The 24,808-nt window shown below is 38.2% G+C and overlaps 1 protein-coding gene across 1 annotated transcript in view; it reads right to left on the reverse strand.

Annotated features, from left to right (window-relative positions):
* Nucleotides 1-21,218, reverse strand: part of LOC136866757 (uncharacterized) — a 62,126-nt gene extending 40,908 nt beyond the window's left edge. Inside the window, exons 1-3 of the mRNA XM_067143867.2 lie at nucleotides 21,110-21,218; nucleotides 8,302-8,465; nucleotides 4,885-5,058 (exon numbers count right to left, since the gene is read on the reverse strand). Of these exons, the coding sequence (XP_066999968.2) occupies nucleotides 4,885-5,058; nucleotides 8,302-8,465; nucleotides 21,110-21,218 (447 nt within the window). The remainder of the gene's footprint in view (nucleotides 1-4,884; nucleotides 5,059-8,301; nucleotides 8,466-21,109) is intronic.
* Nucleotides 21,219-24,808: the final 3,590 nt, after the last annotated feature.

Here is a 24,808-nt window from a genome sequence, read left to right on the forward strand (position 1 = left end):
TTTACTTCTTTACGTACTATAATTATTGAAATCCTTTAAATCACGTTCCGTTTCACACATAATGATAATAAATAACCTAAACTATTTACTCACATTTTATTCAAATTTTATATTTTCATTCCTGCTAATTCCTGTAAGTTGTCAATTCGTGGCTACAACCCCAAGTTAAGCACCATCGGGCGTGGACAAACGCGGGATAAGGTACCGCGTCCGACCTAGGCTTAAATTATTATTTACGTCTGAAACACCTTGAAGCTGTCGGTAATGTCATTTAGAGTGGACATACATATGAAATTAATTAAAATAAATCACCCACCTTTAAACAACGTTAAATATCCTTTTATTTAAAGAAATTACGTGCCCGGGTAGAGGATCTCAATGAATGTAATGAGATTTTGTACCTCGGGATATCAAAATCTGGTTACAGGTCCAGACCTTCTTTTCATGTCCACTCCCCTACCCTCATTTTGTGTACACTATCAGGTGTGCCATAACGAAACGAAATCGCGAACAACAGCAATTATAAACTCCGAGTTAGAAACTGCTGGTATTTTCCGTATTGCGTACTCTGGTATAAGGAATCTGGATAGAATTTTTTATTTGTGCTTGTATTGAATGATTTATTTATGTTTTGCAGTGAAAGGCACAACACATTTCAATTGCAGCAATGGTTGCCGAACATAAATCAATTAAATGCATAGACAACTTTGATATGAGTATGACATGGAATGATTGACGTAATAAGAAAAGTCTTGAAAAATAAATAAAGATGTGCATTTATATATGCAGTAGATATACCGTAATCACAGGCAGACCTGTAGTCCTACTTTCCCGTACTTTTGCGCTAGAGCTGAGAAAGATCTATGTAAAGTATAGATAAGAAATGTGTTTTTCCACCAATCAGTACACAATTTATTTTAAATAGATTACACTAGTACCGGTTTCGGCTCTTAACGGCCATCATCAGCTAGTACATGATTAGTTTCCAGCCATTAGACAAATTACAAGTTGTTATTGTATTAGACATCCGGATGTCTGATGGGGGATGGAAATGTATACAGTAGCATGAAATTAAAATATCTGTAGTCAAGGTAAAAAGTTACAATAAGTTTAATATGTTCTACATACTCATGTTCTAACTTATTGTAACTTTTTACCTTGACTACAGATATTTTAATTTCATGCTACTGTATACATTTCCATCCCCCATCAGACATCCGGATGTCTAATACAATAACAACTTGTAATTTGTCTAATGGCTGGAAACTAATCATGTACTAGCTGATGATGGCCGTTAAGAGCCGAAACCGGTACTAGTGTAATCTATTTAAAATAAATTGTGTATTGATTGGTGGAAAAACACATTTCTTATCTATACTTTACATAGACCTTTCTCAGCTATAGCGCAAAAGTACGGGAAAGTAGGACTACAGGTCTGCCTGTGATTACGGTATATCTACTGCATATATAAATGCACATCTTTATTTCTTTTTCAAGACTTTTCTTATTACGTCAATCATTCCATGTCATACTCATATCAAAGTTGTCTATGCATTTAATTGATTTATGTTCGGCAACCATTGCTGCAATTGAAATGTGTTGTGCCTTTCACTGCAAAACATAAATAAATCATTCAATACAAGCACAAATAAAAAATTCTATCCAGATTCCTTATACCAGAGTACGCAATACGGAAAATACCAGCAGTTTCTAACTCGGAGTTTATAATTGCTGTTGTTCACGATTTCGTTTCGTTATGGCACACCTGATAGCGTACACAAAATGGGGGTAGGGGAGTGGACATGAAAAGAAGGTCTGGACCTGTAACCAGATTTTGATATCCCGAGGTACAAAATCTCATTACATTCATTGAGATCCTCTACCCGGGCACGTAATTTCTTTAAATAAAAGGATATTTAACGTTGTTTAAAGGTGGGTGATTTATTTTAATTAATTTCATATGTATGTCCACTCTAAATGACATTACCGACAGCTTCAAGGTGTTTCAGACGTAAATAATAATTTAAGCCTAGGTCGGACGCGGTACCTTATCCTGCGTTTGTCCACGCCCGATGGTGCTTAACTTGGGGTTGTAGCCACGAATTGACAACTTACCGGAATTAGCAGGAATGAAAATATAAAATTTGAATAAAATGTGAGTAAATAGTTTAGGTTATTTATTATCATTATGTGTGAAACGGAACGTGATTTAAAGGATTTCAATAATTATAGTACGTAAAGAAGCAAAATATAGCGCCGGTCTCGTTCAACACCCAAGCGGCCGGAGCGCGAGGAGAAGGGGAACCTGCCGGGGAGAACCAGTTGGAGTGGGGAAGGCGGTGCAGAGGGTGTGTCTCCAGACGGGAAGTGTGTGTGCTGGCTTAGCATTGGCCAGCAGGTATTCGTCGCTGATCGCGCGGAACTTGAAATGTTGCAACTTGTAGGCCCCTTAGTTAACGCGCTAATGAATGTTGGCACCTAAAATTGATGCTGGCATTGTTTTTACATGTACCTCAATGTGTTTTCTAAGTTTCATCGCGATCGGCGACTTTACCATTTCCAATGTTCCCTTGTTAGTCCCATTATCGGTATGTTTCTCTCTGTCATTATCCAAGTGATTTCTTGAATTCTTGCATCCTTTTCTATGGGTACTACATTAACAGTCCCAATTCTTATATTTTTCTTTGAACAGATTTTTCTATCATTGGAGCCATTTTGGCCGTCATACCTGACAGATCCGCACAAAGGCTTTGTCACTTTTGGAATTGGTCTTACATTCAATCCGAGGCTCGTTTGATTGTTGAAAGCGATGTTAATATGCTACCACTGGCTTGCTAGGCCTATCATGGATCTTTGCATTGATATTTGTTATGCACTAGCTGGTCGATGGCTGACATGCATTTTCTCATGTAGTAAGGTTTATGGTTTACCCCCCAATAATCGGGAGGCTAATTACAGTGGTTATCGACTGGGTGATGGGGTTACCACATCCCTACACCGGAGAACCAATATGCACCATGCAAAACTCAACCTTTGGGATGTTACCAATTATTGTCTGAAGTGGAGAAAATGATGCAAGAAAGAAAACCCCGTGTAAGTGGGAAAATGCAAGGAGAATGGTGATGTGTGATTATGATGATGATGATGATGATGATGACATTTAACGCTGGGAATACTGCCATTCTTGTAAATCACTTGTTTGACTGGTTCTGCTGATATTCAAGTTCTATAGAGTAATTTCTATATCCTTCAAAGTTCAACGTAATTTCATCTACAGGTCCATTAATTTACGATTTCTCTCTCATGTCAAGCTTCCATGGAATTCCCTGTGCACCAGCTTGTGTCACAACTTCATCTGATTAAAAGTTCTTGACAGGAAGATTACAGCTATAGCAAACTGTGTGTTGTATCAGACTTTGCTGTCGACACTGTCAACCATTTGCTGGCAGTGCCACCTGCTGGACACTTAAGACAAAAAACAGTTGAAGCGAGTAATGGCTGCTATGTTTTTATAAAGTATTTATGATGTGATGCTGTATAAAGAAGTGTTTTTAACATTAAATTCAGTGCAAACCAATTGTAAGACTCCTTAAAATATGTTCCTGAGTGTAACGGTATTACACAACACTGTGATATTCCCAGTTTTCAGCAAGGAGATCTTTAGTGACTATAAGACTAAATTATGTTAAATGAATGTTGTACAGTTTATAATGGCAGTGGTTAAATACACTCTTGCGCTGAGAATACTTCTGTTCCAATGTAATTTCCAAAAGAAGAAAATCCGAGTTAAAAATTGCTATTGTAAATTTCACTGTGGCTTCTAGGGTTCATCCATACCATCAAATATTACATGAATCAACTAATCCACAAGTGGCTTAGTAATGGTTCCATGCTTAATAAGAAAAGAGGGTAAAGGAGGACAGTTCTGAAATGAGAGAGGTTAGGTGATACACAGACATAAATCACTTCAGAGATTAGCTCAGGAAATTGGTCATTCATGTTTGTCAGCTCGCAATGCAACAAAAATGTTATATTCTTGTTCTTATCAGACTCATATGGTGCATAATATACCACCTGCAGATTTCACCATAAGGGTAAGATTTTCCAATTGGCTAATGTTCGTAACAGTATTGTGGATCCAAATTTGAGTAGATATCTCAATTCATAAAACACTAGGATGTGGGATATAGAGAACCCACACATTTTATGCCCAAGATTGCAGTGTGATGTGATGGTGAGTGTATACGCACTATTAATGCCCAGCAATCAGTCTGATTTTTTTTTTTGGGGTGGGGTAGATATCTCCAACCAGTATGTTCACAATATTCTCTAACCATTTTTTGGTTAACTGACCAGAGAAGGAGAAAGATACTGTTATTTTCAGTAAGAAAGCACAATTGCCCCATAAGGTATAGCCATAAGACCTATCTGTGTCAGTGCGACGTAAAGCCACTAGCATAAGGTATATAATTCTTTGCAACAGTTATGGGAAATGGTTGATGATGATCAGTTTACCAATCAAGGCTTATGGCCATCTCATTTGCCTGACTTTGCTTATTAGAGCTTGTTGTTTAGTGACTTGCGGACATTCCTTGGTCTCTTCTGGTTTATGCTCTATGAGGAAGATTTTAAATAAACGCTCTGAATTATTCCATTATAACAAGCAAACTCTATAGTGAAATTGCAGATGATGTAATTCAGTACTTGGGCATTTAAACATAAATTGCCTTTAGTCATGAACAGATCTAAACCTTCATGTTTCAATGATTTCTGTGATAAGCACACTTGAGGCCTCTACTGAAAATGGAGCTGTCAGTGCAGCACCAATAATATCATCATCATCATCATCATCAATATCACTTTCACCTCATGTATTTTACACACCTGATGTGGTGGAGGCCCAGCAGAGCCTACAGGAACTACGGAATCTTCCTGGTGCTCAGCAAATAGTATAGCATAAAGTGCAGATGGAGCTGACCCCATGGGAAGACCTTGTTCTTCTGTGTGCATTATAGCAGCTGCTACCTCAGGCTGGATCTCCTCTGCTGTGTCCAACTCCTGTAAACAAAACTCAAATTATAATATGAATGATTAGGGGACATAACTCAAAATATTTAACAAGATCAGAGCTATTTGAGAATACCACTGAATATATATATATATATATATATTCGCATATAAATCCAAAAGGGAAAATAAGCTTTATATTAGATTTGAATGATTTATCATAAGTATTATTGAATACTTCCCCAAACCACATACTGTAACTTGTAAACTTTCATTATCATCAGTTACAGAGCTTGATCTGCCATTGATTCAACTTAGTACTTATGTTTCCATAAATATCTGCTTTCCTTTGATGAACTCTTGTTCTCTTCTGATCTTAGGTTACAAACAGTTTTATCCCTGTGGGTGGGGATGAAATATTACATCCATGGTGACCCCAGCCTGTCATGATAGATGACAAAAGAGTGTAATCCCAGGAACTCTCAACTCGAGAGCATGGTCTTCTAGCATTGTTTCCACTTACTTGTGCCAGGTTACTCACTTTCAACTTTCCTTTCCCTACAATGCATAGTGTAGCCTTTTGGCTACACCAAGTTTGAATTCAAATACTGTAACTGTTTAAAAAGACTACAGTTGGCATCACATAGTAGAGAATTCGATGAGGTGGCCTTACTGCAAACAGACACAAGATATATATGTTGGCAGCCCTACCAGGGAATTCACATTTCCCCTTCTTCACATTTTTTAAAATTCCACAATAAAAATTCATGCGTTGTGGGGTCTGACTTCCTCTGGCCAACTTACCCTGTGGTTGGGGGTGGTAGACAACCACAGTATCCCCTGCCTTTCAGAAGAGGTTACTGAAAGGGGGAACAGGGCTCTCAACTAGGGAGTGTGGACTGGTGACTGCCATTCTCCTAGCTGAGTCTGGCATTGCTTCCACATATTTGTGCCAGGCTCCTTGCTTTCATTTATTCTATCTGATCTCTCCTGGTCACCTCTTGTTCTTTTCCAATCCTGATGGTATTAGGTTTGTGAGACCTATAGAGGCTTTCATTTTCTCACACTATTGGCCCTTCCTTTGCTTTTGTTGATACCTTCATTTTTTATAGTGTTAGAGCTCTTCCATTTTCCTTCAGATTTCTTTCAAAGGATGGTTGCCCAGTTGTACTTGCTCTTAAAGCAGTGATCACCAACACCTCTAGCATCAGGTTTGCAAGGCGTAGGGAGTCTTTTATTTTCACATCCACCTTGGCCCTTCCCTTTCTTTTTCCATAGCATCATTCTTCAAAGTCTCTTCCATTTTTCTTCTGATCAGTACTAGGAGAGGATAGTTACCCAGTTGTACTTCCTTTTATTACTTCTCTTCCAATCCCGACAATATTAAATTTGCAAGGCCTTGGGTGTTTTTTATTTCCATACTCTTCACGACTCTTCTCTTTCTTTTGTGAATACCCTCAGAGTCAATTCCAAGCTGTGTCTGGCATTTCTTGTATCAGGCTCCTTGCTTTTTAATTTCCTATCGACCTCTCTTGGTCAATTCTTGTTCTTTTTGGACTCAGATGGTATGAAGTTTTCAAGGCCTAGGGAGTCTTTCATTTTCATGCCTTTCGTGGCCTTTCCCTTGTTTTGCTAATACCTTCATTTTTCAAAGTGTTGGACCTCTTCCGTTTTTTCCCCTCTGATTAGTATTCAGAGGATGGTTGCCCAGTTGTACTTTCTCTTAAAACAGAATCACCACCACCATCTTAGATACCATCATTGATAAAACAAAGCTTTCAACACCAAACTGTATATAGCAGGGATTTTTCAACACCCTTGAGCTTTAAATAATAATGTTATTGGTTTTAAGTCCCACCAACTACTGTTAAATTTTTCGGAGATGTTGAGGTGCCAAAATATTGTCCTGCAGGAGTTCTTTTAAGTACTGGTAAAAGCTAAAGACATGTTCATTAGTACTCCATGTTGCAATCAACACTGTAGTGAAACTTCTGTCTGTGAGTTGTTTTCCTTGATACAATGTTAAACATTGATGTTGTATCATGATAGTAAGGAATGGTTTCCATTTTTTGAATCAATATGTTCCAATTAGCTTAGAACGCTTGTTGGATACCAAGATATCCACTGGTTTTTTTTTTTTGTTGTTGTTGTCAATCAGTGTTATTATAGTTAGACGCTATCTATCCTATTAATAATTTTGGTGGCATTTTTTAATCTTTAATTTAGTGATTTTTAGCTAAAATCTTCCTTGAATTGTCTAGTGGTGTTTTCTGATGTTAACAATAAGAAGGGGACTCTTACGTCTATCCGGGGCCACTCCTCTCAACTGTAACTGGGATATAATATGGAAGTATTTTCTTGTCAAGTAGTGTGATTTATTGTTATTGTTGTTATTTAGGATTCTTCCCGCTGGTCCCTTTAGAACATATTGTCGCTTGTGTAGCTAGTGGCTGTATCGTAGAATGTTCAAGACCCAATGGGCAGACCCCATCACCAATGAGGAGTACACGAGAAAGCAGCCTATTTTAATCACATCTTTCAAAATGACAAACACAGTCCTGTCTTTCTTCTTTTTGGTACTAGTTTAACATCACACTAACACATCAAAGGTTTACAGCAATGGAAGGATGGGAAAGGCTAGAATTGGAAAAGTAGCAGCTGTGGTCTTAATTAAGGTACAGCCCTAGCTAGCATTTGCCTGGTGTGAAAATGGGAACTGTGGAAAACCATCTTCAGGGCTACTGACAGTGAGACTCGAATCCACCATCTCCCTAATGCAAGCTTACAGCTGAGCGATACTAACTGCACGGCCAACACACTAAGTCAAATGCAGTCTGATATAGCTGATTACAGAGACAAGATACAAGGGAAATATTGAAAGAGATTATCCTGGATGTGGGACCTTCGAAAGTGTTTTAACATCCATGATATGGAAAACACAAAACAGAGAAGCTACTTCAACGTTCTATGGGGAAACAGCACCATATAATATTACTTGTCATTTTATCAAGGTAAAAAAACCCTGTGAATTCCATGTGTTAAAAGTTATTAGTTCACAAACGTTCACTGAAATGAACAATATTGGAAGTTCCAATTGTGACACACATCATCAAGCATCCAGTGACTACTTTGAGGAATACCATTTAGGTTGTTATATTCACAGTCTTTCCCTATGCATATTCTGGAAACTAACCAACCATAGCACAAGACTATGAGCATTACTTACATGATATAATTGATATCTAGGCTTAATGTAATTAACATGAAAGTTGTCTATCTCATTGAAGTACTTACATCTCGATTGCTTGTTGTACCTCGTAGTCCACCCAGTTGCTGGCTCCTGTATCCCGATTTTTTTGAAGATTCTGTCTTACTGAGGACCTCTTTTGCAAGTTTTACATCATCACTTTCCTCGTATACCAGACGCTGAAGTTCCTCAAACTGATCTTCATCTTCGTCTGTTAATTGAAATAAATGTGTGAGATATCATGTCAGGAAACTATGAAATAAATATAATGTTAAGTCCTACATTTATCAAAATAGTTGTACATCTGAAAAGATTTTATGCATGCATGTATGTATGTATGTACAGTATGTATGTATGCATGTGTGTGTGTGTGTGTTTGTGTATGTCTACCTCTTGGTATCTTTCATGTGCCAGTAAATCTACCAGCACGAGGCTGATATATTTGAGCACCTTCAAATACCACCGGACTAAGCCAGGATCAAACCTGCCAAGTTGGTGTCAGAAGGCCAGCACCTCAACCGTCTGAGCCACTCACCCCAGCAACTTTGGACTGGGAAGACTTGGGGTAAGATGGTGAGCTGCTCAACTAAAAAGTATGTTCTGAGCTGTTAGCGAAGAGATGGTGTAAAATGACATTGAATGGAATTTTTAAAAGTAGGAAAGATCATAATATGAAGATAAAGTTGGAATTCAAGAGGAAAAATTGGGGTAGATTTTAATTTATACAAGGAAACAGGGATTGAAATAATTTACCAAGGGAGATAGATGTGATAAATTTCCAACTTCTTTGACAAATCGTTTGCCAAAAGACTAGGTAAATACCTGATACGGAATTTGAATGTCAGAAAAGGTAAGACAGGAGGAGATTCCATGGTAAAATTATCAAAATGAAAGAAATGAAAATGAAAGAAAATATTCTGGAATACAAGAGCTTGCACAGAGTGAAAAACAACAAAACTGAAGGAAGTAGGCATAAATATACTGAATTAGCAAAAATATGTAAGGAAGTACTTGCTGAAGAAAAGCTGAGAAACTATATATTCACCCATAAATAGATTCACTTAAGAAAATGGAAATTGCAACACCATGAAGGCATTGGTCTTTTGTGTTCATTTTCAAGATATGGAACGATGCCATGTAGGTATGTAAACGATCAAATTTTCAGACCCATTGGATTGTTGCTACAGGTCTCCCCACGTGATTAGTCGCAGAGGAATCAACTCCAGGATACGGACTCTGGTGTAGCATAGTTGACTTGCAGTCCGTGCAGTGAAGTGTTCCCCATCAAACATGCCTCAACGACAGAGAAGAGCATGCTATCAACAACTGTCGCCGTTTGAGAGGGCTCAGAGATTTGGGCTGTGTGAGGCTGGATTATCGCTACGGACTGTCGCTGCACGTGTTGGCCAAAATGTATCTACGGTACAACGTGTATGGCAGCAGTGGTAAAATGAAGGTACTCACACTCATAGACCTGGCACAGCCCCAGCGCGACAAACAACTGTGAGAGAGGATCGCCGCATCATTCAGATGGCCCGGATGGAACCCCATGCAACAGCAGCGCAAATTCGAGCAGCTGTGGCACCCCACGTTACACAACAAACAGTTGGTAATCGCCTGCGAGCAGCTGGCTTACGAGCCCGTGTCCCTGCAGAAGGTGTTCCATTGACCCACAACAGCGACGTGTAAGGCTGGCCTGGTGTCGAGAAAGATCAACGTGGGTCGATGAATGGCATAGGGTTGTCTTTAGTGATGAATCGCGCTTCTGTCTTGCTCGCAGTGATCGCCGGAATCGTGTGCGCTGACGTACCAGATCTTATTGTCGAGAGGCACACAGGGCCAATACCAAGCATTATGGTCTGGGGAGCTATTGGCTTTTATTTGAAATCACAATTAGTGCTATGACTATGACTGCTCGACAGTACGTTGATAGGGTACTCAATCCAGTGGTTGTCCCTATGATGGCGAACATTGCTAATGGGATGTTTCAGCAGGACAATGCCCGGGTTCACACTGCACGCATCTCCAGAGAAGCTATCCACGACATCACAACCTTAGAATGGCCCGACAGATCCCCAGACCTCAGACCTATTGAGCATGTGTGGGACATGATGGGTCGACAACTGGCCAACCATCCTCAGCCACCCACAACTCTGGAACAACTGACCCATGCAGTGCAGCAAGCATGGGCCACAATTCCTCAGGAAGCGATCCAGGGCCTTATTGACTCCATGCATCGACGAATTCATCAATGTATTGCAGCTCGTGGTGGGCACATCCTGTATTGATTATTGTCCAAACTTGCAATCAGAGGGACCTGAAAGTGTAATCATTGAATCACAACCGAACACTCGTCCTACATGTTCAATAGCAGCAATATAGCACCACACCTTCTGGGTGTTGCAATTTCCATTTTCTCCAGTGTATTTGGAACAGTGAAATATTTATGAATATGTTAGTTCTAGATTTGTGAAGAATGAAGATGAAATTGTTCAAGAATATTCTTCTATACATTTAAAGTGAGCACATTTCTTGTCTTAGAAAAAGCCTTCCTTGCATGGACTAGTCTGCACTTTATGTCCTCCTTAGTTCTACCATTACAGTTTTTCTACTCCCCTAGTAAAATGTTTGATTCTAAGATGATATTTCTTATAACCTGGCTTCATTCAAATTACTTTTGTCTCGTTTCATCTCCTAACTTGTTCTCCAAGACTGTGACCATATCATTCAGTAATTTTTCCAGGTTCTCTGTAGACTCAAATAAGAATATAATCTGCAGATCTTAGAGTTTTCATCTCCTCTGCTTGAACTGTGATTTCTCTTTTAAATTTCTCTTTGATTTCTTTTACTGTCTCTTCTTAAAACATTAAGAGGGGAAACAAACTGCAGCCCTGCATAACTCGTTTCTGGATAGTTGCTTCTCTTCCATATCCCTTGTTTCTGTTTACTGCAGTCTGAGTTTGTACACATTTTAGATAACTGTGTTAATTAATTAGTCATGATATAAAGGACTATGATTAATACAGTAGCATAGCTGGTGGCATTCCACCCAGATGAGTGACATTTGAATCGTGGCACTATGAGCTGGAATTTTCGTCTGGAAAGTCAGATGGCTTCAGGAAAGGGATTCAGCCTTGGATACTGCAACTGAAATGTTCCAAAGAACTCACTGTCAGCAGGTGAAAGATATAAAAAGAGAATGGGCAGTATACAGGAGTGCTGTAATAGAAACAGCAAGAACACAGGGACAACTGTATGTAAACATGGGGCAGACCAAACATCTTGGAGGAATACTGAAGTCAAGGTACCTTGTAAACATAAAAAGAAAGTGTATCAAAAATACCCTAGCAAGAACTGATGTAGAAGGGGACTGTATGTACAGGAAAAGAAGAGAGCAAAAAAATCATTGTAGACTCCAGGAAGAAATCACAGGCAGATTTCTGTAATAACCTGAAAGGCTTAGTCAAGTGGCAGGGTAATATTTCTCGACTATAAAACAGAATCTCAGAAAGGGAGAGAAAAGGGAAATGATTAGTGTCTTGGATAAATCAATAAGATACAAAAGTTGAAAACAAGAAAAACGACTGGAATTGATAAGATTTCTGGGGATATACTAAAGATAATGGGTTGGGATATAGTACCATATCTGAAGTACCTATTTGATTATTGTTTGCTTGAAGGAGCTATACCAAATGAATAGAGAGTTGCTATAGCAGCCCCGGTGTATAAAGGAAAGGGTGATAGACATAAAGCTGAAAATTACAGGCCAGTAAGTTTGACATGCATTGCATGTAAGCTTTGAGAAGGCATTCTTTCTGATTCTGTTAGACATGTTTACAAAATTAATAACTGGTTCGATAGAAGGCAGTTCGGGTTTACGAAATGTTATTCCACTGAAGCTCAACTTGTAGAATTCCAGCAAGATATAATAGATATCTTGGATTCAGGAGGTCAAATGGACTAAATCGTGATTGACCTGTGTAAAGCATTTGATAGGGTGGATCATGGTAGACTACTGGCAAAAATGAGTGCAATTGGACTAGACAAAAGAGTGACTGAATGGGTGGCTGTATTTCTAGAAAACAGATCTCAGAGAATTAGAGTAGGCAAAGCTTTATCTGACCCTGTAATAATTAAGAGGGGAATTCCTCAAGGCAGTATTATTGGACCTTTATGTTTTCTTATGTATATAAATTATATGAGTAAAGAAGTGGAATCAAGAGATAAGGCTTTTTGCAAATTATGTTATTCTGTATAAAGTAATAATTAAGTTACAAGTATGTGAGCAACTGCAAAATGACCTTGATAATGTTGTGAGATGGACAGCATGCAATCGTATGATGATAAACGGGGTTAGAAGTCAGGTTCTGAGTTTCACAAATAGGAAAAGTCCTCTTAGTTTTGATTACTGTGTTGATGAGGTGAAAGTTCCTTAGGTGTTATTATAAGGAAAGATCTTCATTGGGGTAATCACATAAATGGGATTGTAAATAAAGGGTACAGATCTCTGCACATGGTTATGATGGTGTTTAAGGATTGTAGTAAAGATGTAAAGGAGAGGGTATATAAGCCTCTGGTAAGACCCCAACTAGAGTATGGTTCCAGTGTATGGGATCCTCACTAGAATTACTTGATTCAAGAACTGGAAAAAATCTAAAGATAAGCAGCTTGATTTGTTCTGGGTGATTTCCAACAAAAGAGTAGTGTTACCAAAATGTTACAAAGTTTGGGCTGGGAAGACTTGGGAGAAAGAAGACGAGCTGCTCGTCTAAGTGGTATGTTCCGAGCTGTCAGCGGAGAGATGGCGTTGAATGACATTATTAGATGAATAAGTTTGAGTGGTGTCTTTAACCCTCTTGGAGCCAAGAGCCGATCTAGTCGGCCGCTCCCCATCAGCTGGAAGAGGCCAGAGCTCCGCCTCCACTCTACTACTGTAAAGTGCCAGGCCGTTTTCAGTGGAAATACATGTATTTTAAAATTCGCGTATATCTACCGGTGTATAGCAAATACCGGCATGAAATTTTCTACATACCGACTACGTAGAATAAGAAACTGGTTTGGAGTGATATAAAGAGTCAAAGACGTTTTATTGTTGATTTATAGTTGTCGATAACGTTTATTTTTAGAAAGAGAAAAATATTTTCGCACTTTCTCTCTCAATATCTACTTTGGAAAAATAATTTATGATACAAAAGATTATACGTAATTATGTATAATGTATTTATAAATACAATTCTATAGAATAACTAATTTGAACGAGAAAAATAAAAACGTAAAAAATAAACATTCAAACATATGTCACTAATAAAAACAAGACAATTTACTCACCGATAAAATTCGCGTGTATGTATCGATATTTGGCAAATACTGACAACAAATTTTCTACGTGCGGACAACACAGTATGAAAATAATTCTGAATTATTAAATAAGTAAAAAATAGTAGTTGATATTATAGTTTTTGTTTTCAGAAAAAAATAGTTTCTCGTTTTCGGTTGTAGTATATATTAGAAAAATAATTTTACAATACAACAGAATTTACGAAATTAAGAAATGTATGGCACTAAAGCCGTGATTTGCTTTGACCTACTAAGTGACCGCTGCTCAGTTTGGTACCTGCACTTTACGAGGTGAATCATGGTCAGTGAGACAGATCCTCTCAGTAATTATTCTTGGTTTTCCAGACCGGGGTCCTCTCACCAAGGATATCTCCTCAATTGCAATCACTTAGGGTCACTTAGATTGAGTGAACCTCGAACCAACCCTCAGGACCAGGCGAAAATTCTTGATCTGGGCGGGAATCAAACCCATGACCTCCGGGTGAGAGGCAGGCATGCTACACTTGGCCCGCGGAGACCGGCATTTAGGTAATGATAGAGGACTATATGTGACTATAAGGTTTAGCAGAGAGTAAGTGAAAAGTAAATTGAAGTGTGATATGGGCGGAGAATCAGACGGTAGGGCATGTTTAGGTCCAAGAACTTCCTTGAAGGAGACAGGAGGTTGAGGAATATTGTCGCGTTCATTGGGACAAATTTCCACAAAATGTTCTCCAGAGACATCATCATCATCATCATCATATTTGGTATCACTAGTTTCATCTACCACCATATTCAGAGTAGCTTTAGTGCTGTTAGACACAATTAAACGTCTCTTCTTTAGCTGCGATGATTCCGCGGACATGTCCGGTATAATTTCATCGATACTCTCTGAACCTAATTCCCTATCGCTATCCGATAAATCATCAGCATTAACTTCGGACTGTTCTAAATATATGAATTTATTGTCATCAATACCTGTTGAAAAATTATCACGTGAATAACATGCCATTTTCCTGTCACAAATCCACTCACTGCAAGGAGCAATCCCTTACTGACCGGTTAGCGGTATTTGTAAACACAGGAAACGACTCTTGTGAAAGGTATAACACCCTCTTAGAACTTCCAAAGCAAGGCCAGGCACACAATAACGTGTAGCCCCTTTACTACAGGTTTTTTTTTTTTTTTGCTAAGGGCTTTACATCGCACCGACACAGATAGGTCTTATGGCGACGATGGGATAGGAAAGGACAAGGAGTTGGAAGGAAGCGGCCGTGGCCTTAATTAAGGTACAGCCCCAGCATTTGCCTGGTGTGAAAATGGGAAACCACGGAAAACCATTTTCAGGGCTGCCGAAAGTGGGATTCGAACCTACTATCTCCCGGATGCAAGCTCACAGCCGCGCGCCTCTACGCGCCCGGTACTACAGGTTGTAACAAAAGTATGCACTTCACTATAGGTTGCCTCAAAATTACGTATATCACAGAATTTTAAGCCGGCCGATGTAATCGGCTCTGGCAACTTCCGAATGGATTGTTAACGGCCAACCAGATCGGCTCTGGCAATTTAAAGAGCGTATGCTCGCACTACTGCCTGGCACCAAGAGAGTTAAAAGTAGGAAAGATCACAATATGAAGGTAAAGTTGGAATTCAAGAGGACAAAGTGGGGCAAATATTCATTTATAGGAAGGGGAGTTAGGGATTGGAACAACTTACCAAAGGAGATGTTCAATTAATATCCAATTTCTTTGAAATCATTTTTAAGAAAAGGGTAGGAAAACAACAGATAGGAATCTGCCACCTGGGCGACTGTCCCTAATGCAGATCAGTATTGATTGATTGATTGATTGATTGATTGATTGATTGATTGATTGACTGACTTACTCTGCATAGTACAGGGCTCTGTCGCTGTCATCAACAGGGAACACCTTGCCAACGGTCCCCAACGGCTTCCCAACATTTGGCCAAAGGTAATAGACTTTGAGGGCGACTACATTGGAGGAATGTAATGCAACTGAACTTGTAAGTTAACTAAATATTGTGCTCTATCAATATTGCAACTACTTTATTTACATTCCTCGTAAACTACATTGTCAGAAAGCAGATATTTTGACCGGAAATGGTGGAATATAGTGGAACAGCAGGCATGAACTGGCTTCAAAGCATGGACTGATTAGCATAGAATGTGAATAAGGTTCCACTGATTGGACATACACAGTAATTGCACTGATTTATCCCTTTCCTGGCCAGTGGGTGATATAATTCCCACTAACTTTTTTCCGCTACTGGGCCATTGGGTAACCTGATTCCCACATTTGATTTGTGCTGCTATCTGGTGTGGACATCAGAAAATCTAGAAAAAATTCTGCTCTGGCATATTTGCAGTTTCTAAGTTGGTGGACATGTTTGTTCACATGTGTGTAGTGTAATGGCTGCCAGGAGTGTGCATTTTGGAAAGTGAAGTGATTTGCTGCACCAGAATGATGGATCTTAGTAATTCTAAGCTATTTACGTTAACATAAATTATTCTGTTGTGCTTCAGACATAGATTGTGCATATTTTTTGTCTCAATATGGGTAAATAAATAGGATTTATGTAAAGGTGAAACACAGGGACATAAGTTCTTCTTCTTGCCATGATTATTCATGTCCAGAATTATTTTTTTATTTTGTTTTATTTCATTTTATTATGTTACTGAGTTTCAGAAATTCCATGAAAATTGAAATGTAATGTATTAGCAGCTTGTTTCATGACAAATAAATGAGTTCAGATTACCTTTCCAATATATAATAAATTGTGGATGTATTATTCATTTGGTTTTCAATTTGTACACCCCTTATTCTACCTGAAATGTTGGTTACAGCTGTATTCAGTGTAAATTATTTATATTTCTGTGTGGTATAAGATGAATGCAAATTTTCACATTCTGTGTCCTGATTTGTGTGTGCTAGTGTTTGGTTATTGGGAAGTATAATTCCCACATTTTTTTTCCCACAGTTCCAGTGTTTGAAATTTTTTTAAATTACTCTCTCATTTCTTCACATTCCATCACTACAAAAACATGTTTAGTTTGCAAAAAATCATTTCTTAAATAATTTGGCCAGGAAAGGGTTATAAGTAAGGGAACAAAAGTGATTGCAATAACTATCAAGGTATTTCATTGATCCTATAAACAGGGAAGATATTCACGAGCATTTTGGAAAAGTGTTTTTGATAAAAGCAGTGTGGTTTCAGCCCACACAGTACCAGATATTCAGTATACGTAAAGTATTCCAAAAATGCTATGAGGGGAAGTTATGTTTACATTTTGCAGATCTGGAGAAAGCATATGCCAGAGAAACAAAGGAAAAGATGGTAGCTATACTGGGAGATTATGGATAGGTTATCACTGTACAGACAATCAAATACATTTATGCTGATGGAGCGCAGTGAGAATTGATGGCAGAAAGAGTTCTTGTTTCAAAATAGTTACAGGGGTACAAGGCTGTTATCTTTAACTTTTGTTGTTCATAGTATACAAGGATCATTTACTGAAAGGTATAAAATGGTAGGGAGGGATTCTGTTGGGTGGAAATGTAGTAAGCAGTTCAGCCTACGTTGCTGCTTTGGCCCTAATGGTAGATTTTTCTGAAAGCCTCAATCCGATATCTTGGAGCTGGAAAATAAGTGCAGCAAATAAGATATGAAAATTAGCATTTCCAAGACTTAGGTGGGGAATACGAAACTGGAACAGGTGGAGCATTTCAAGTACTTAGGAAGTGTATTCTCCTAGGGTGGTACTAAACTATGTAAAATGAATCAAGGTGCAGCAAAGGTAATGCAGCGAGTTCACAGTTGCTATCAACAGTATTCTGTGAGAGAAAAGTGAGTTCTCTGATGAAGATATCTTTACATCAGTCTGTTTTCAAACTGACTTTGCTATACAGGAGTGAAATACCTAATAAAAGAAATAGATAGTGTGCAGAGGAAAGCAGCAAGATTTGTAACAGGGGATTTCAGGAGAAAGAGTAGTGTATCAGAAATGTTAAAGGAACTTGGGTGGGAAACTTTAAGTGACAGAAGGGAGAAAACTAGACTTATAGGATTATATAGAGCCTATACAGGAGAAGCAGCATGGGGAGATATCCGTGAGAGGCTTCAGTTGGAAAATAATTATATCGGCAGGACTGACCACAAATATAAAATTAGAAGGAATTTTAGCAGAAGCGATTGGGGTAAATTTTCATTCATTGGGAAGGGTATGAAGGAGTGGAACAGTTTACCAGGGGTAGTGTTTGATCCTTTTCCAAAATCTGTACAGATATTCAAGAAGAGAATAAACAGCAATAGAGAAAATAAATGAAGTGTTAGAGAGCATTCGACCAGTGCAGGTTAATGTAAATAAAGAATGTGTGTGAATAACTTAATTCCATCCCCTGGTCTAAGGAGTTTGGACAGCCAAAGTAGGGGACTGCCTGTAGGGGTGAAGTACAGTGGGGACTCCGAGGGCCCTGGGACCACTACGGTAGCTGTGAAGGCCCTTCAGGAACTCTGAAAAGTGGTGGCAAAAGGGGCTCTGGTTAAGACGCAGCAGGTCGTTATGCTACTTAGGTTCCAGAATGGGTTTAAAAAAAATAATTTAAAAAATAAGTACATAAATGCAATGTAAATTTTAATCTTATACCAGTTGTATAGTATCATTTGAAGTAATTCCACATACTGTATATCAGTTGACTATATTTGTAAGTAGTACAGGAGATATTATAAGTAGAATTTTGTAAACAATATAAATTTATTAAGGATGAGCTGTGTGTTTAATAGAAAAAATTGTTAGCGTAAATTGTATAATATTGTATTATAGGAAAATTTTATTCTCTTGTTAATTTAATATTCAGTGCTTGACAATAATGTATTTTAGTGTACCATTTGCCACCGAGGTAGACACCTCATTTGCAAATAAAGAGAATTTGATTTGATTTTGATTTGACTCAGGATATCTTATTCATAAGTTAGAAGTAACAGACATGAAAGTAGCTAGAATGATTGCTGGTACAAACAGGTTGGAACAATGTCAAAAGGGTACCTAAAGCAAAGAGATATAGGTTAAATTATAACTCTATAGTTGAACCAGTACATATAAACATGTTTCGGTGTTAGGGTCATGTGAGGTGAATGAAGGAGGATAGGTTACCTAGAAGAATAATGAACTGCACCATGGGTAAGAGGAATAGTGGAGAACCAAGACAACAATGGTAAGACTCAGTTCTTAAAGATAGGAGGAAGTGTGGAACAAAATGAAGCCACATAGCTGGTTGTAAATAGAAGATTGTGGAGGCACTGAGTTAATTTACAGAGGCTAGAAGACTGACCACTGAAAGGCATAATACTCCATAATGATTTATTTGAATGATTGTACAGTGAAGATTCAGAATGAATTTAGTTTCTAGTTGTATCCTAGCGCATCATAATTTTTTCTCATTTCTAAATAAACATTAATTTTGCACTGTAAAGTTTCTGGTGAAGTTCATGAGCCCTTCTTAATGCATTCCCTTGCTGTTACTCTAAATGCTGACCCCACAGTCTAGGGGTAGTGAGCCTGCTGGTTTCAATTTTTGGCCAGGACAGTGATTTTTATATGGAGCTGAGGGCTGGTTGAGGTCTACTCAGCCTACAAGGAAATAATAGAGGAGCTTTCTGACAGAGATAACCGTAGAAAGCCAAGAATAACAGGGAAGAGGATTTGTTGTGTTGACCATACACAACCTTGTAAGTTGCAAGTCTTCAAGCTTAGCAGTGGTTGCTTGGTAGGCCAAGGCCCATCAGGGCTGTAGTACAATGGCGTTTATTTTGTTTGTTATTTTTAACCCTTCTTCAAAGTCACTTTCACACATTAATGTGGAGTCGACAGAGCACATAGGCTAAATTTAGGACTTGACTGGGAATTTAAGACCGGGGGCCCTTCCTACCACAAAGTGCTGCTTCTAGTGAATATCCTATCCAAACTGACAGGATTGGAACCCAAGATACTTGGTTTGGGAGCAGATTGGCTAGGCCATTGCACCATTCATTTTACTTATCGATATATTAATGAAACATGTTCAATTAATATGGGACAATAAAGCACAAATGTTACAGTTTTATTAGTACTTAAGGCTCAAACACTGCACCAATCTCATTTTGTAAAATACTATCAACATAACTGTCAGTGCCTCCTGTTTTGTGAAATATAAAGCAATGAATTGAAAACTTTTCTTTGTTCCAAGGATCAACCATATACTGCAGCTAATCATTACAAAATGTAATTATCTTGACAGAAGGGATTATGATAATGGTGCAGGTAGCCCTTCAACCTACATACAGCTTGATTATGTTGAAAAATCCCCTAATTCATACACCCTAAACACAAGGAAGCTCAAGTGTGAAGGTCACTCTGCTCATGTCTAGAAAATATCTGGAAATGTAAAACAATGTGGTAAATACAAAGGAAAATTTTGTAGAAATGGGGAGAATTAGAAATAAACTTAAGATATAGAGAATTCAACCTCTGGTGTCAGCTAAAACAAAATGGAAAGGGGTGTAATCCTATTTAAAGAATATACCCCAGACAACAGGTGGAAATATCACTATAAGGGCCTGACTTGTTCAGAATGGAGGGATGGAGTTAAGATGGTTGGAAAACGTAGCAGCAGTGCAAGCCATCCTAGGTAGGATCCAGGACAATAACCTCTGTCAGTGTTGTCACAGCGAGATGGAAACTTTAGCTCACATCCTCAGATCCTGTCACCACAGTGTCGCACTGCATGATATAAGACACCATTCAATAAGGGTCACCATCTCTCAAGCTCTCTGAGAAGTAGGCTTCATTGTTTGTGAAGAGGTGCAGTGAACGGCAGAGCAAGGTAGTATATGACATATCGACATCATTTGTAAATTTGTAACAATTATCAACATCACCTGCAAAGAGAACTCAACCACTGCTTACAACCTTGATCCAACTATGAGGATGGAATTCTACCTAGCTCAGCCACAAGAAGTACGTGAAGAAAAGCAAGCTATATATATACCAACCAATGGTGCCATACTGTGTGGCTAAGTACAGGTTTCAAAATTCAGCACATCAAAGTGCTTGGTATAATGGTAGAAGCTCAGGGTACCATTCCTTCTTTATTTGTGAACATACTGGTACGTAAATGACTGAGAATGCCTAACACCACCATTGAGCAAGTTTTCAAAATTACCCTAAAAGGTTTGGTCTCTATCTTATGTTATCATTCATGTGATTTATTTTTAATATTTTTAATGTTTTGAAGGTTTTTTTTAGTTTTATGGTACTTGTTTTGATTAATAATTTTCTAAATTGTTTTCTAATTCAGACTTTTTCATTCTTTGTCTTTTGGATGCATTTTGTTGCATAATTCATTGCTTTTGTCTTTAACATTTAAAAAAATTCAGTTAATATTGTATACTTTTAGTACAATTTTTTTAGGCTTTGTCAAGCTTGGCAATCTTTTAAATCAAGAAAGCAAGAAAATAAATTTAATAATATTTAATTATATTTACCTTGTAGAATATTATTTTCCTGCTGGCCACATGTAGAAGAAGCTACACCACCATTATCAGTCAGGAACCATACGAGAGGTGTTGTGCAAACAGAATCCACTGATGACATCATGATACCACACCGTAGTCAGCAACTAATTGCCGCAGTCAGTAGATGACCATCATCCAAGGCTGCTGATGTGTCCTCAGCAAAACTACATCCCTCCTACAAATCTTTTGTATCTGACACAGATTTGGGGTATCTTAAGACCTACCGTACCTTTGACTTACCTAGCTGCTACAGGTCATTGTTTCACGTCTTGTTAGCCCTGCATTAACATCCAAATGAATTCCAAGTCAGGGCTTCTCTGGCATAGCTTTTGCCTCTCTAATGTAATATTTATACTAGCCTCCAGTATCTCAGACATTCCATTTAGAATTATCTTTCTAGACAGTAGGGTTCACATACACTAATGAATCTTTCTGCACACTACCTCATTTTGTATGTTAGAACACTACTATCCTGACCTTATGGTATGTTTTACTGAGGACATCTAAGAACATCAAACAAGGCTGTCTGCAAACTGTGGGCTCTAAGATGCTGACCATGGTGTGGTATCGTGACTTTGGTGTTGCACCACCTCTTGTGTGTTGTCTGGCTCTCTACGGTGGTGTAGATTCTTTGTCACAAGACTGGCCTGTCTTAGTACTTCACCCTCCTAAAGCCCCAGAATTTACTTAAATAGAAACTATTCTTTTTGTTGGTAATATTAGAATTGGTTTTTGGAGTCTAGGACATACAATTCTTCATAAACAATGTGATTGAAATCTCTGATAACAGATACTTAACAATAAATTTCACATATCTGGCATGTTGCCTACAGTACAGGAGAGGATAATTTCTCTTTCCAGTTCACAACATAAATGACATTACTTCTCCTTTGATCTTGCTTCTTAGGCTTCCATGGCTCTTCAAGACAAGTATACATTTTAAAGTCAAAAGAGCCATTTTAAATCACAGCATGACACTGCTTAACTGTTTCAATAGATGGAATATACAGAATGGTTAATGAAATCATAAATTATGATTTTCATTTCCGTGTTGACTTATCTATATACAGTGCATAACAGTCTTGTTTGTACACCCCTTTTAATAGATATAATGTCTTTATAATTTCTAAATAGTACATAACCAATGCACGAGACTTGGATAAGTTATTGCACAAGGTGTTGAGAACTTGATGTTAGCGATCAAAAGTCTCGGTACATCATTTTTAAAGAATAGGAGTGAAATATGTTGTGAAGTGGCCTACTTGCTTGCAACAGTCTTGTTTGTACACGTTCACTACCTCGTATTTGCTTGGGAACACTCCTAGTTAGCTGGTGTGTATCTGTGCTGTGCTAGTGTGTATACTTTTGCAGTTTGTACACCAGACCGTGAGCTACATTCTTCTTTCTTCTTTTTCTACCGCTTATCCCACACCTGTGGGGTCGCGGGTGCGAACTGTGTCGCACATGTGGATTTGGCCCTGTTTTACGGCCGGATGCCCTTCCTGACGCCAACCCTATATGAAGGGATGTAATCACTATTGCGTGTTTCTGTGGTGGTTGGTAGTGTAGTGTGTTGTGTGAATATGAAGAGGAAAGTGTTGGGACAAACACAAACACCCAGTCCCTGGGCTAGAAGAATTAATCAGAGACGATTAAAATCCCTGACCCGGCTGGGAATCGAACCCGGGAGACCGTGAGCTACATAATAGGTAAAATAACAGAATTAAGTGACGAACTAAAAATTGTAATTTTATCTCTTGGATCGCAAGGGTATTCTTTGCCTGAAATTGGACGCAAAGTAAATAAACCGCATTTCACAATACACTATGTGTTGGACAAATTCATATATAGAGGAACCACAAATAATTTCCCAAGAAAAGCAAAAGAAAATATACCGAATAGGAGAGACGAACGTTATATTGTGAAACAATTAAAACAGAATCCACAATTAAATGCACCTAAGTTCCACGTAATGCTGGAAGGAAGTACGAAGAATAAAATGTCGTCAAACAATTCGTAGGGTATTATGGAAATATGAATATCACAGTAAACGGCTACGGAAAAGGCCGTTTGTTACTAAGACAATCGAAAAGCCAAAGTGGATTTTTGCAGAGAGTGTGAAAACAAGGATTGTACGTTCTGGAACAACGTTATTTGGTCAGATGAGACCAAAAATCTCTATACGGTTCGGATGGAAACATTTATGTATGAAGACAAGTAAATACAGCCAATAAACCTGCAAATACCCCAGCCACCGCAAAACATGGAGGTGGATCAATTTTGGTTTGGGGGTGAATGTCGTCTTGTGGAGTGGAAAATATTGGAATCATCAATGGCATCATTTACAGATGAGGTTATTTAAACATTTTAAAGACCAATGTCAAACAGAGTGCAGTAAAAATGGGGTTGGGGTCTCGCTACATCTTTCAGAAAGACAATGACCCCAAGCACACAGCTAATATTTGCAAACAGTGGCTGATACAGAACTTACCAACGCAACTGCGAACACCTGCCCAATCCCATGACTTGAAACCCACAGAAATTTTGTTGGTCGACCTAAAAATAAGGGTTCATGCAAGGAAACTTCAATCATTTGAGCAGTTAAGAAGTACAGTTGACGAAGAAGGGGTAAAACCGATCCAGAAAGATGTGAAAAACTGGTTCATTCCATGCAGCGAAGGTACAAGGCAGTTCTCAAGGCCAGAGGATACTCATCGGGGTATTAAATCCAAGGAAATAAGTGTTTTTGAGTGAAATTTTAATTTCTTCTGCAAATGTACAAACAAGATTGTTGCACGATGAAACACCCGGTTATGGTACATTGCTTGTATTTGTGTTAAATTGTAAGATCATGTATCTGTTTCTTTATTATTTAAATTGTTTATTAATGTATCTATTACGATATTGGTAATAAAATACATCACAATAATTGTATACAAAAGTTTAACCGTTATTTCGTTGCAATAAGCTGGTGTACAAAGAAGACTGTTATGCACTGTATATAAAATAGCTTGTCCTGACTGAATGACTGACTGACTGACTGACTGACTGACTGACTGACTGACTGACTGACTGACTGACTGACTGACTGACTGATTCATCATCGCCGAGCCAAAACTACTGGACATAAAGAAATGAAATTTTGGGGATACATTCATATTAAGATGTAGGTGCTCGCTAAGAGAGGATTTTTGGATATTCCGTCGCTATGGGGGTGAAAAGGGGGGTTAATTTTTAAAATGAAAATATCTGTATCTCAAAAACTTAAAGGTTTAGACTAATAAAAATTGGCATTTAGAATCTTCCTTAAAAATAAGGAACACGTATTCTTTTGTTTTCAGAAAATCCCAATAAAAGGGGTGAAAAGGGTGAAAAAGGGGTTGAATGCCTTTAATCAGGATACCGGTAGTTATATCTCAGAAACTGAAGATATTACAGACCTGAAAATTGGTACATTTTATCTCTTTTAAAAATAAAGAAACACGTATTTTTTTTGTTTTTGGAAAATCCAATTAATGGGAGGGTGAAAAGGGGGTGAATTTTTAAAATGAGTGCATCTATATCTCAAAACGTTTAAAGTTTACAGATGAAAAACTTGGTATTTAGAATCTTCATTAAAAATAAAGAAACACATATTTTTTTGTTTTTGGAAAATCCCAATAGGAGGGG

Source organism: Anabrus simplex, chromosome 3 (assembly GCF_040414725.1).
Source record: "Anabrus simplex isolate iqAnaSimp1 chromosome 3, ASM4041472v1, whole genome shotgun sequence".
Taxonomy (NCBI): Eukaryota; Metazoa; Arthropoda; class Insecta; order Orthoptera; family Tettigoniidae; genus Anabrus; species Anabrus simplex.